This window comes from Nothobranchius furzeri, chromosome 7 (assembly GCF_043380555.1).
Source record: "Nothobranchius furzeri strain GRZ-AD chromosome 7, NfurGRZ-RIMD1, whole genome shotgun sequence".
In the NCBI taxonomy this organism is placed as follows: domain Eukaryota; kingdom Metazoa; phylum Chordata; class Actinopteri; order Cyprinodontiformes; family Nothobranchiidae; genus Nothobranchius; species Nothobranchius furzeri.
Window position 1 is genome coordinate 53,389,745 of NC_091747.1, and position 14,149 is coordinate 53,403,893.

General features: G+C 41.8%; 1 protein-coding gene across 3 annotated transcripts in view; it reads right to left on the reverse strand.

Annotated features, from left to right (window-relative positions):
- rttn (rotatin) overlaps nucleotides 1-14,149 on the reverse strand; it is a 46,309-nt gene that overhangs the window by 26,934 nt on the left and 5,226 nt on the right. For all 3 annotated transcript variants that reach the window (XM_054751122.2, XM_054751121.2, XM_015955291.3), the window contains exons 3-24: nucleotides 13,360-13,549; nucleotides 13,123-13,221; nucleotides 12,940-13,030; nucleotides 12,627-12,741; nucleotides 10,462-10,612; nucleotides 10,116-10,284; nucleotides 9,448-9,638; nucleotides 9,171-9,286; nucleotides 8,156-8,323; nucleotides 7,866-8,078; nucleotides 7,677-7,789; nucleotides 7,468-7,594; nucleotides 6,870-6,995; nucleotides 6,613-6,729; nucleotides 5,439-5,578; nucleotides 4,729-4,897; nucleotides 2,199-2,298; nucleotides 1,968-2,053; nucleotides 1,353-1,470; nucleotides 904-1,000; nucleotides 721-786; nucleotides 454-642 (exon numbers count right to left, since the gene is read on the reverse strand). In XM_054751122.2, the coding sequence (XP_054607097.2) occupies nucleotides 454-642; nucleotides 721-786; nucleotides 904-1,000; nucleotides 1,353-1,470; nucleotides 1,968-2,053; nucleotides 2,199-2,298; nucleotides 4,729-4,897; nucleotides 5,439-5,578; nucleotides 6,613-6,729; nucleotides 6,870-6,995; nucleotides 7,468-7,594; nucleotides 7,677-7,789; nucleotides 7,866-8,078; nucleotides 8,156-8,323; nucleotides 9,171-9,286; nucleotides 9,448-9,638; nucleotides 10,116-10,284; nucleotides 10,462-10,612; nucleotides 12,627-12,741; nucleotides 12,940-13,030; nucleotides 13,123-13,221; nucleotides 13,360-13,549 (2,951 nt within the window). The remainder of the gene's footprint in view (nucleotides 1-453; nucleotides 643-720; nucleotides 787-903; nucleotides 1,001-1,352; nucleotides 1,471-1,967; nucleotides 2,054-2,198; nucleotides 2,299-4,728; nucleotides 4,898-5,438; nucleotides 5,579-6,612; nucleotides 6,730-6,869; nucleotides 6,996-7,467; nucleotides 7,595-7,676; nucleotides 7,790-7,865; nucleotides 8,079-8,155; nucleotides 8,324-9,170; nucleotides 9,287-9,447; nucleotides 9,639-10,115; nucleotides 10,285-10,461; nucleotides 10,613-12,626; nucleotides 12,742-12,939; nucleotides 13,031-13,122; nucleotides 13,222-13,359; nucleotides 13,550-14,149) is intronic.

Below are 14,149 nucleotides of genomic sequence, written 5' to 3' on the forward strand. Positions count from 1 at the left end.
TTTTTAAAGGCATATTCCACCTCTAAGCATTTTGTAACCAGCTCAGTCCATCTAATCTGGCAGTATTGTTAGCTTTAGCTTAGCATAAACAATGTAAGTAAATGGTAACAGCTAGCATTCCGCATTAAGAAGTCATGAAAATTACTCAATAATTATCCTACTTTTTCTTGGTGACCTCAGTAACTGCATATGAAAATAATAAATAATTAGGATCATTACTGAGTACATTTCATGACTTTTTCATATGAAATGCTAGCTGTTACCATTCACTTACACTGTTTATGCTGAGCTAAAGCTAACAGAAAACTGCCAGATTAGGAGAAGGGCTTGGCTACAATGCTTTTTCCCACTTATCCAACTCCGGGGAATACAGCAGCAGCCTAAAGTCCACTTAGGGATGGAATGTCCCTTTGAGAAAAGAAAATGATAAAAAGAGCATCCATCAGTACACACTCAGGATCACCAGCTTCACTGTTCAGCTTTTCAAGGAGGTTATCCATCCCAGAATGCCATGCGGTGTTCCAGGCCACCTGCAGAGCTCGGAGGGTGGGGCTAAGGGTCAGAAGGTCAGCAGAAGGAGCCAGAACACAGCAGTAGGGGCTAATGGCATGATGAGTCGCTGCCTGGAAGGGGATGTTGTACCTCGAGGAAACATAAACCATAAATTAGAAAATATTTGATAGCTTTTAAGAAACAAAAAAATGAAATGAAAGGTTTTACCTGCGAACTGCTGTCAGCGGTAAGGAGAAGGGTGGATGGGTCACATCTGTGGCGGATTTGTCTGACCTGAGGAGAAAAGTCACATAACAGGATACGTTTAATTCAAAATGATTTAAAACTAACTTTTGTGTCACTTTTGAAGGACTTTGATTGCAGCTCTAGTTATAAAAAATGTAAACAAACCACATCTGAATGCTGGCGATCTCATCAAAGAGCAGCAGGCTCATGAGAACAGCCGCTTCACTTCCGTTCCCCTGGTTTTCCTTCAGAATCAACGATGCTGCAAACCACAAACACAGTTTACTGAATAACCAACACTTTTTTATTGAAACGTTTAGCATTTTGCATGAATAAACTTCTCAAATCTTTTTCACAAATCTCTAAAAGCAGCTGACTGCATCAGAGCAAGCTGTGGGAAATAAAACCACAAGTATCTGCAGCATTTCTCACCGGCTCCACGGCAACTAGTTGCATCATACGGACACATAAATGCGTCATTATTAAACGCCGCTTACTGCAGTGTGACAACATATTTAGAAGCAATGCATGAGTGGATGACGTGAAATTTTACCCATGAGCCTCTGGGAAGCATGTGTGTAGCGGTTAGTTAACGAGCTGCTGTGTGAGCGTACCCCTGAGCAGGGCGAGGAGCGGAGGGCTGCGCTGAGCCAGGCTGCGCCTCAGAGAGGGATCGGCATACACCAGTTTTCTCAAGATGCAAACACAGGACTCCAGAAGACAATCAAAGCTCTGGGGAGAACAGCAACATCCTCGCTTGGCGTTTAATTGCAAACACACACACACACACACACACACACACACACACACACACACACACACACACACACGCTGCACCTGTCACATGCCCACACACATGAGCTCGACCCAGCTTTAGTAACGGGGAGGTGCAGCCTCTACGTTAAGTGTCTGCAGCCCTGATCTGCCACCCCCGTGTAGCTAGACATGCTGGACGATTACCCCTGGTGGTCTCCGTTTCCAGGACTGGGAATGATCAGCAGAGTGAAGTAATTTTGGACCGAGGGCAGAAATCACTCCTGACCAGAGCCTGTCTGACACTATTAACACAGGCCATTTCATCCTCCTGTCATCCACGCCTCAGCGGCTTTCCTCCACACGAGCACAAATAACCAAGCAGATAGAAGAGCATCTGACCCCCATTTACAGCTTCCTGTTCGGTTTTTATTTGCATTCTGCAACAATCTTCACAGATTTTTTTTCCTTCTTACCTCGTTGCCACTCACACACTCTGTGATTAACGACAAGACTTCATCAGGTAAACCAAGATTCTTCAGGACTGGATGCATGGTTGTGTCTGCAGAAATAAAAGGAAAGCGATTAAGTCATTAAAACTTTAAATGACTGTTTTATTTCAGTTTACAACTTTACACACAATTCTTTCTGCCGACTTGTTCCAGAACATATTTCCGTTTTACCGCTTTCTTCTGAAGACGCCTCACCTTGTAGCACAACACACAGCTGTTCTGCTGCCGATCTTCTGAGGGAAACGTCAGACGTGTCTGTGTGAAGGATACTAAACAGCTTCTCCACCGACTCCACCTTAACAACAATAACACGAATAAAACGTTTGTTCCCATCAATGCAAATCCCTAAATAGGTGAAAGTTGGGCCCTGCTGTTTTCGTGTGTTTGTTAGCAAAATATCTCATTCGAAGGATTTTATTACAACTCACAGGAAGTTATTAATTTTAGGAGTCCGTTTAATTCAAGATGGCCGACCCAACTAGAAAGAAGCAGAAACAGATGTAATTAAGTCCATTTTATGAATTTTGAGCTAAACTTTTGACATGATAGGGTCTCTAGTAGGAATGAACGCCTTGTGAGTTGTGCTCGGGAGGAAAAAAGCTTCAGTGCACCTGTGTCAGGATGTAGACGTCAGCTTGAGGAGAAAGGAGCTTCATAGGGCAGTATTTGGAGATTTATATCCTTATTTTTGGCCATCTTGCCTCTGATTGGGTAACATCAATGCAAATCTACCACTGATTTCATTCACTCTGCAACGTTGATATTTTATCTCCCCAAATAACACAAGCGTGAAGAAGTTCTGCTGTGTTGTGGAGATGCTAATGCTAACAGTTAGCTTTTACTAGTCAAGAAATTCTCTTCTGTTTCCTGGACGTCAAAGAAACAACAACAGTCTTCGAGTCAAGATGGTCCATGAATGTGAAGTGACAGTGTGAGGTAGATCCGTCAGGCTTTTCTGAACCAAGCCTTTTGCAGTCTATTTTCTATTAAAAGCTAATGCAAGAGATAGGTGTAGGAGACTATTTTCATGTTCAGCCTGCATGAAAAACTCAGAGTGATTGATCGTTTGTATTAAACCAAAACATGGTTTCCCAGTGAATCAGCTCTTTAAAGCAGTTTTTTAGCAATTGAAATTTAAAAATATATATGTTAAAAAAGGTAAACCTATGATAACTTAATTTTTGGCCAACGAATAAAACCGACGAGACGCAAATTGGCAAAGACAAAAATTCAATCAGAAGACAGAAGCGAGAAACAAATAAAAGAACCACAACAAGATGAGATGAGAACCAATCATAGTTTGCCTTATTCGAGGTGAAGCTGAGGTGATGTTAAATACGGGTAAATTATGTAAAGTTGTGCTGTATGCATGTGATTAATTGGGATTTATAATATTGTATGAGGTTTTCTTTATGCATGCATGACACGAAGCTCTATTTTGTTTGTATTTATGTGTCAAATACATTATAGCAATAATTATACAAAATAGTTAACTTTATTAATATTGAGAGATGCAATTTCAAACTTGATAACGTGTGTTATTGTATTTTCCAGGATTGATTTTTATTACAACAATAAAAAGTAAGAGATGTGTTAATAGAAAGAGTGAAAAGTCTTCTTTTTGTATTACATTACAGTTTCAAGTGGTTTCAGTTTCACTTTTCGGTGATCTTCTTAGTCCCTACACCCCCAGCAGGTCCCTGAGGTCCAGTGATCAAAGCCTACTGGTTGTGCAGCACCAGGCTAAAGACCAAAGGTGACAGATCATTTGCTGCTGTGGCCCCCAGACTCTGGACCTCTCTCCCCCTGAGCCTGAGATCAGTGGACTCAGTGGTCTCCTTCAAAAAGCAGCTGAAGACTCACCTGTTCACGCTGGCTTTTATATGACCTTCATCACCCTCTCCTTGTTCTGCTCTTCCCACCTATTCCACCTTCCTAAGGATCCACTGATTTCCCTCTTTCCCTCTCTCATATTCACTCATTCATTCTAAACATATTTTTAATCATTTTCTAAATTCTTTTTTATATTTTACATATTTTGTTTTTGTGAGGCGCCTCGTGATTTTCATCTTGAGGCGCTATAGAAAAGATTGTTTCTTCTCCTTCGAGTTGGTGTGGTTGCCACTTCCTTTAATGAAATCCAAAACTATTGCATAAGAAAAAAAAAATCTGTTGAATAAACATATTTTTTATTTAGTCAACAAAAATTAGACCAAAACGAAAACAAATAGATGATTAAATTTTGAATTAATTTAAAATGAATTTTATTGATTTTAGACCTCTTCTATGGAAGAAAATATGTTCCATAAGTAAAGCTAAAATGCATTAGCAGAAATGCCTTTTCATTTTCACAGCACAACAGCTAGTTGTGACTCATAAATAAATCGAACAAAAAAGTTTTTAAAGATTTTCTTCTTCTAATGTGCACCTTCTGTGACATATTGGCTTCCATACTTTCTCGATTTGTTACTTATTGGGTTATTCGTTGAAGCGCTGTGTTTTTTAAATGAAGTTTTATCCTGTTGCATGCATGAATTTTTTTAGGTTTTTATTGGTTTCCTTTATTTCTTTTATTCTCTTTTACTTGCTTTTTAGTGTACAGCACTTAGAGCTACCTAGATGGGTAACGTGAAGGTGCTTCATCAACAAATGGGTCAAAAGACTAAAACTAAATTCAAATTTATTTTCAAAATTAAGAGTTGTTTAAAGACTTAGAAGTTTCTACCTTCAGGATGGACTTGCGTGTGTCGAGTGTGACGTCCACGGGATTTCGGAGGCAAAAGAGGTCAGGAAGGGATGCAATCACAGATTGATCCACGTCTGGTCTGGAAGTTTTTGCATCCCCACTGCTGGTAAGGTGGGGCAGGACTTGCTGCACTGCTGCTACTCTTACACTGTTAATAACAGAATACCAGAACTGAGATTACACCCCAAGTCAGGAAATTTCATAAAACCCAAATATTACCTTACAAAATATTAATAAACTTTAATTATGTGATACAACTGCATTGCATTGCTGCTTCATAGGTAAACGTGTTTGAAAATCCGAATAAAAAATGTCAGGCAGGACAGACAAATCTATTAACTGCTGCTAAAATGTACCAGGGCTTCATTGGTGTTAATTTCCATCTCGATCAATATTCATGGACTGGGACTTGAAGGGAAGCACGTTCACACAGGTCTCAGAGCATTTAGAGGACTCGATGAGGAAAGACGGACAGCTACACACGGGTAAAATATGTCAAAGAGCAAAATGTTCAAACTCTAACAAAAACACCCGGAGACCAAAAGAACCAAACTCCTAAAACGAGTCTTAACAAACAAAGATGCAGCAGAAACCAGAGATGTAGTACTCACTATCCACATAAGCACACACACACACACACACACACACTTCATAATCAAAACAGAGACAGACCCGGAGCTCAAACTCACGTGGGCTGTTTGGTGAAAAGCAGTCGGAGCGCTGCTTTTAGCTTGGCTGTACTTGTGGGAACATCGTCTCCTGCCACGTCCGACATGTCGCTTATCAGCAGGACACACTTTCCAAGTGACTCTTCAGTGCTGGCATAGCCCTGCCACACACACACACACACACACACACACACACACACACACACACAGTGTGACTGTCTTAGAAGACAAAAGGGTGAACGGGGAATTCCAGCTGAGTGATGCAGCAGTAAATGAAATCTGCATGGCTTTGATTAGGGCTGGTTTCATTTTGTCTGCTGTTGACATGTCGGCTTCGTCTCCGAACGGCCTCCTTGAACCAAATCACACTTGACAACCTAGTCAGAATCTCATGAAATTTCATGGAGCCTTTCTTGGCTTTCCCTCACCTCAAACCGTACAATTAATAGAAGATAGATTTTGGAGGTTTGGGGCGCTCAAAAAGAAAACAATAAGACACACAACAAGTAAACGAGAGAAATCTCTCCCATGGGCGGAGCAATATGCAGTCTTTGTCGTTCAAGAATATTACACAGTTGATATTTGCTGCTTTGATAATACGTGCCTTCATAACTACAATGCAATAATTCACAACATGGTGCTGCCTTAAAGCTTTGTTTCATTCATTCTTTCAATAAATCTGCAGTGGTCTCTAGTATAAATGAATGCATCGTGAGACATTTTCTGTTGGGGAAAAAAGCTCTGGCGCTCCTGTTTCAGGATGTAAAAGTTAGTCAGAGAAGAAGGGAGCAGAAAACAGCTGGATTTGGAGTCTTACTTAATATTATTTCCTGGTATTCTGACATATCGCCTCTGATTGGTTAATAGCAACGTTGATGCTTCATCTCCATAAATAACTCAAGACCAAAGCTGCTAATGCTAATAGTTAACTTCTACTAGCTGAGACGCTCTCTCCTGGACGCTAAACCAACAACAGCTTTCCCCATAGCGAGGAAAGATGGCCGAGGCCCAAATACAAATTTTACAGAGTGACATCTAATCCCCGTCTTTTTCCTATCGGCGGCTAATGCAGGAAATAGGGGTAGAAGACTATTTTTACGTTTAGCCTGCATGTGAAAATCAGTGTGATGGTTGTATTTCTAAATGCTCTTTAAGATTGTTCTGATGAAACTCCTACTGTGTGTGAAGAAAACACCTGTAAAATAGGTACGACCAGGTAAAGTGCCTCATTGAATCTGTCCCAGGCTGATGCTGTCATCATCAATCGCCCCTTGAGCAGGAACAGCAGGATATCCTTGGCAGCTGCGTTCACCTATAGATCACAGGTAAACTGCTGAATTCACCAAGCAAATGAAACTACACATGTCTAAATCTCACACACAACAAATTTTAGTTATAATGATGTCTAAAGAGTCAAGTTTGGAAATCCAGTAAATGTTGAGCAGATGGTACCTTTTCTGCAGAGTCCTGGAGTCCAAAGGTGCTTATTTCATAGAGAACTCTGTGGTGGAGGAGGAAGTGGACCCTGGCGCATGCTGCCTGTTTCTGTTGTGGCAGATTGTGGATGCCAAGGCAATCCTACGAATACGTAATCACACCAAGTCATGTCAATTATCCCCCAACTTGAGACAGTGATTTGTAAAATAATTAGGGATGGGACTCGATTAAAAAAATTAATCTAATTAATCAGAGGCTTCGTAATTAATTAATCCTGATTAATCACATTTTTACCATTCAAGATAATTTGCCCCCAAGCAATTATTTTAAAATAATTTAGTGAGAAACAGGTGACATACCCACACTTTAATGAGTACATTTCTGTGACTCAAGCAGTAAGTTCTTTAACGAGTTATTTTAATGGTAGTTAACGCGTTAAACTTCCACCCCAATAATAATATAAAATTTTGAAAGAACTGACTAAGACTAGTTTACATTTGGATTTCCCAGAAGAAATGCTCAAATTTAGGCTGCACCAGGGTGGTATGTTCTTGCTGTGACCCTTTAGATCCGCCTATAATTCATGTCCACCCATAAAACGTCTCCTTCTGACCTTGACCAGGTTTAAAGTGCATTGGTATGTTTCCATTTTGACAGGCGGTGAAGGATGAGACAGCAGCTTGAGGAAGAGCTTCTGGCTCTCGGTCTGCAACAGAGGACTGGGCTGATCGAACTTCCAGCTGATCAGGAACAGTCCAAAATAAAAAACATTTAAATGATTCAGATTAGAATTCAGATGCAAGAATGTAATCCTCGTCTTACAGGTAGGAGACCATGTGGATGCATTCTTTGATGATGGGCAGATGCTTGTGAAACGGAAGACCGTCTATGGCTTGATCGGCAAGTTCCAGCAACTCCAACCAGTTCTTCTCCCCCTTCAGAAAGACAAACATCTGTTACTGTCCAAAAATAATGTCCACATCTTCAGCTAACATGTCCAGCAAGTCGTACTTCAGCTTTCACTTCTTTCAGGAAGTTACAAGTTGACTCCATCCACGTGGCGGCTCGGATCACCCTCCTGTAGGTGTCATGGCGGTCTGAGTTCACCTGCTCCAAGTAGGCCACTGCGGTCTCTTGCATGCTGGGCAATAAATTTCCCAATGATGCATCCAAACATAGGTGGAAAAGAGCTGTCGCTGTGTTTTCTGGGAGGTTATCATTAGCCTGGGCGAGATATGGAGAGACTTTTAAATAGAAATAACATCCTGGTGAGATTTGGTTGCACAAACACGAACACACACCTTTTCTGGAGGGAGGACAGTCTGTAGGAGTTTAACGGTAAAAATGGCAGTGCCTGTATACGCCATTCTGTGATGAATTTGGGAACAGTGGGGAACCTCTGCTGAGCAGTTCTGATGATAGCTGAGAATATCCCCCAGCAGCTCCATGCAGGCTTGTAGCTTCTCCTTCTGAAATACACACAAAGAGAAACATCAAAAATAAACAAGACAGAAAGGCACGCATGCACACACACACACACACACACATACCCACACGCAGTGTGTATTTTCATAAACTCAAACACAAACGCTGGCTGCAAGCCAGGAGAAACGCTGTTCATTCCAGGGGTTGAGGAATTGAATGTAATCAGATTTCAGGGTTATTTTTGGGACGAGATACCGATCCACCCCATCTCAGAACGCATAAATTGGAACAATCTATTCTCAGCCACTTTGTTCTGGATGCTGAAATCAGACGATGGCAGACAAACACCAGCAGGGGGCAGTGCATGCTCTGTGCATGGCACAGTTGGGCTCATTCCCAAAGGCAAAACTGAGAGGTCTGACAAACAAAAGCTGCTCTCCATATAAAGATAACAAAATAGTTGTGAGGCTGCGTGACTCTGGGCATGTAGAGGGCCACGGGGTGGGGGGGGGATGGGGGTGGGGGCTTGGACTTGACAAGTGTGTAAATCCCACGGCGGAGAACGCACTCTTTAAACTGCCAAGGAAAATAATAAATAATCCACACAAACCTGTTTAACACAATCTACATTTACTAACCCTGGCATTCTGATCTTGGATGAACTCGGGGGAGCGGATAAGAATTTTGCGTGTCCGTGTGAATATCTAAAAGCCTTTGTAAGCTAATATAATTCACTCGGCTCCGTGGCATGCACACGGTTCTCCTCGACAGTTGAGTACCGTATGCTTGTGTGTCTGCGACAAACTGTCTGGTGGCCGAGCCAGCTCCCTGCTTCAGTCAAGTGTATCCATTCATCTACATAAGAGGCTGTCATGAGTTGTGTTGACTTGCCAGCTCCATCCCCACCAGGCTGCCGTCGTCCCAGACCAGCTCGCAAACGCTGTCCCCGAGCAGGAGCACGGCATCGCACAGCAGCTCCAGAACACGGTGGAACGCACGCAAGCCTTCTGAGGAAACGGAACAAGAGCAGAAGAGATTTTTCTGACAAGATCAAATAACGCTGGGTGGAATCTAGTCGATGCAGGGGAGGGGGATATTTACAATATCTGGAGTTTATTCAAGCAGGGAAGAAAGAGAAAGTGAAAGAAAAGCCAACACTGATTCCCACCTGTCTGAAGCAGAGGTATAGCGTGATGCATGGTAGCAACAGTGAACTGGGCCACCGTGAGCTGCTGGAACTGCAGCTCCATAATGTCTTCTACTCCTAGATCAGGAAGCTCCAACTGCGCCGCATCTGCAGGTGAATGTGGCATCTCCCCGGGGGCCTGGGCCGTTGCCCCGCCTCCGTGTGAGCTGCCACTGTGTGAATCAGAGACAGCTGTCTTAAAAATAGCTCTAATCAAGTAAAAACAGCAGATAAGGAAAAAAAGGGTGGATTATCGATAAGGATGGAGGTTTGAAACATCACAGACAGGCTGCTAGACGCTCCTTGTGCTGTTTACGTCTAAGAAGACGGAAATCCTTCTTTTTATTCTTCACACTGCTTCATCTGCCCGTGTGGGCGGCTCGTGTCAGGAGCAATTCTATTACTACAAAAGCCACAGAAAACCCAAATGTGCACAAATTTCCCAAAAAGCAAACATAAAGCTAAGCACAAAAGGAGAGAACAGACCAGCTTAAAACAATATTTGCTTTAGAAGTGTGAGAGGAGACAAATCAGTAGAATCTTTGCTGTTATCCTCAAAATCACGACTACGAATGTTTACAGAAAAATAACAGAACAAGAGGTGTTTGCCCTTTTTGATACTACAATCTTCATTTGATTCAATCGAACACCTGTTGGAGGCTGCATCTCCATCTTGGCCATCTCCCCTGGCTCTCTGGCCTGCGTGTCCCACCACCGAAGGCCGGAGAGAGCGCTCGGCCCCGGGGGAGGACGTCTGGGAACGCTGGTTCCCCAAAACGTCATGGGCGTAAGAAAAGGACGAGTTCTGTGAAGCTAGATCTAAACAGACACAAAAATGAAAGCATGCTTGCACTGGTAAAAATACAACAGCATTTCAGAATTCTACATTTTGAATTAAGAGGGTGCTTGTGCACATTAGCACAGTCGCCACCAGACATGGACGTTTTAAACACCTGTACGTGTTTACATGTGAAATCAATAAATAAGACAAGTCACCTTGCTTTGCAGAGTAGAAGCCTGGATCTTGATGAAAGCGCAGCCTCCTCCTGAGCCCAACGCAAAGCTGCCGCAGGCAGGAAACGGCGGGCGAGTGGAGGTAACTCGCCTCACCGCTTCCCAAAGCCAGCCGCAGCAGAGACAGAAGGTTCTGAAGACAGAAGGGGGCATCAGGTGTGGGTGGGGGTGGGGTGGGGGGGGGGGGGGGCATTTTACAAAACAACTTATTTTATTTATTTATGTAAGTATAGTAAAACAAAAAATGCCTCCTGCTGGAAATGTGGTCGTTCAATAATTAAAAAGAGAACTGGAATTTAACTTCTCCACGTATCATATTTAAAAAGTCTAAGTTGGAGCCGTTTACTCGTACAAGTTAGGACAGACGTTCTTGGGAAAAGCCATTCAAGCAAAAAAGTAGGTCCAACCCACGTTTTCAGGCTCCTTCCCTAGAGTCACAGAAAATGTTATTACATCAGACGCATCGGATACAATCACAGACATAAAAAGATGACTTTATCTCGCCTTTTCTGCCACAATTCATAAAGCATCTATATAACCGTATAACAATTTTAAGCTATCTCGGTTTCTTCTTACCTTCAAAATAACAGCAGCTCTAAAAAATCTAGAAAAAATCCATAAACAGCAGGTCAAACCTCGACCCAACCCTACTCAGGCGCAGCTTTCCTCTTTCCCCACCCACAAGCATGTGTGTGTGTTGCCAAGCAAACTAACCAAACAGCCACTCTGTCAGCCGACGGATGACGTGCTGTATATACAAACGACAGGTCCGTCACCTAAACGTTTCCCAACAAGAACAGAACTAGACTGTAAACAGAACATGTAAAACCACTCCTTAAAGGAAAATTTGCCAACAACAAACACTCACTCTGTTAACCTAGCTAGCCCAGCTCCAACTTTGCTTCCTGTTTGGCTGCTCCAAGTCGAGAATGCACAGCTTGTTCGGATAATGGGTTATATACAGGGGGGGGAGGGGGGGTCAGAGGGCAGTTTGATGGAAGGATCAGGATTAAATCATGATGGATTACATGAGATTTCCAGGATTATACGTTTCAGAGGCGAATACAATTTCTCGTTTTTTTGACAAAACATTTAATTTATTGGTTGCCATCAGAATGTGAGAAGCATCTAAAGCAATATGGCAAAAAAAAAAAACATCTTATACCCCACCTCTAATATCAATAAAAGCTCAACTAGAAGGGAAAAGTATATCAACATGAAAAGAAAAACTTCTTTTCAGAACGGATTTCTTAAAAAAAGAATGCTAGTGTGCTAGGGGTCTGAGTGATTTAAGCAATATCACACTCGAGGTCGTGCATTGTTGCTGAATATCAGCGCTGATGTGATTCGGTCGTGCGATATTGCTTTTATACAACAGTTCTACCTGCTCATTTTATTTTTATAACAACAAAAAGCAACAACAGATTATGATTTGTTCATTTATTTAATCGTTTATCAGGCTCCGCCAACAAAAATAGTCCCAACACGAAACGGAGACTCAGACAAGGCTGTTGCTAGGCAACACAAACATTTTCTACAAAGCACTGTAATAATGGTTAGAACGCCCATGCACAGCGGAGTAATACTGTTTGTAAACAGACCCAGTGCTGTTATAGTCCAATATCAGCACTCTTGGAAAGTCTCTTGACCAATCAAATCACTCGGTCGGAACTAACCGTTGCATAAATTTCATTCACCCTATAAAGGATCATTTTAGCACATACTGGCTCAAGAAAATGATTAAAAAATATGAAAAAGTTGCATAGTATCCCTTTAATGCACAACTTTATCAGCAAAATGTCATGGTGCAGAGTAATTCATTGAGGCTAAATGGTGTTTACTCACTCTATTTACGTCTAGACAACTCATTCACTTTGATACTGCCAAGTTGTAATCTACACTTGTCAATGTGTCAACAAGCAAAGCTTGCTTTGACAGAAATAAAGACAGATAGGTGGTGGCGGACAGTGGGAACTGCATGCTTCAGCCTCATAACTAAGGAAGTGAACTGGGTTGATGAATGTCAAAGCTTTGTCTCTTTCAGCACCCATTCCAGTTGTTTTATTTTAAAAAAAATCACACTCAAAAATTAAGAATACACATTTTGGAAATATTCAAGCTTACAGGAAATTGCAATTTAATGTTACCTGCACAATGCCAGGCCTCTGCAGGAAGATCTCAGCAGGAAAATCGTGCAGAATGACGTCACATAGAAGTTCACAAGTGGTTCTCACCAGGTTGGGATTGCTGCTCCTCAGAGAGCTGCAAGAGGAAATATCACAGCAGAGTATTTTCACATCCCACATTAGGGTGGATTTAATAACCCAGAAATATCAGCAAGTAAAAAATAGATTTTATCTCTGGGCGTAAATCCAAAACATTCTGGAGCTTAGAGCTTGTTGTGTGCCAGAAGTTGATTGAATAACAGAAAAATAATAGTGAGGTTAATCCTTTTTTTACCTCTCATTAGAGGAAAGTATGTGCCTGTCTGTGTTTGTCAAAGTCAGCCACGGAAACACAGAAAACTTCAGGCATCTCACAGATTCATGTACTGCGCAAAAAAGGAGAAATAAAAGTAAGAAAACATGTCAGCTGCAGAAAACCTTCAGAGAAGAGTGATGGATGATTTCCAGCGAGGATTACCTGCGATCTTCTGAGGTGGTACGTCTCTGCTGCTGTCCGTGTTCTTGCGGAAATAACCCATTTTAGGCAAATTATCCTCTGGTGAAACAATCGTTGGGGCTGCAGTGGAGAAAATACATTTTTATAGGACATATTTTTGTGCTGTAAGAGGGAAGTAATGTGACAAGTCTGCCAGATAAAATCCCAAAATGACAGTCATCCCCAACTCAGACAAAGATTAGATTTAACTTAAGACACCTGTTGTAGTTGTGCTGCGGGGTCCATGTGAGTAGACAGCTGACTGACTGGGGAGAAGCTCGGGAAGCTGGAACAGCTGGTCTAGAGCTCCATCGATGACAGCTCGCAGTCTGGGCTCCATGGTAGGAGATAACTGAGTGAGAAAGTCCACCGCCCCTACATCTCTCAGCATCTGGGCTGCACCGGGGTTCTTTGAAGACAAAAAAACAAACAAAAAAACACGATATTATCTCACAAAAAGCTAAATAAGAAGGGGAGATTGGTGTGAAGGAGCTGTCCTTTTAAACTACATATAACCCCCCCCCCCCCCCCCCCCCCCCCCCCCCCGCAACCCGACTCCAGACAAACAGATGAAAATGGATGGATTGATGGATACTTCATGCAGATGTGGTGTGTCATGTTTTCAGGTAATAGCTTTGTGGAAATCTATTTACAATTTGTCAAACTGGGCTTTTTATTTTAATTTTTCAAGGATTCTTTTTTTTTCAGTTTAGTTTATTTCAAAGAAAGAAAACATACATAATTTTTTTTTAAATACCACAACAGAAAAAATACGTATCATCATCCCTTCTCTGTTTGCAAAGGAGTAGGCTGAAGTGGAAACTTATATGTCCCTACCCCTTTATACAAGTAATTTTTACTTGTTTACTAAATCTAACACAAAACCTACATTAAAACAAACAAAATGGTACAAGTCACCAAAAAACCAAAAACCACCAAACCATATGGAAAAAAACAAAAAAAGAAGAAAAAAAAACATCTTTTTACAATTGATACAATTTACTTTTCC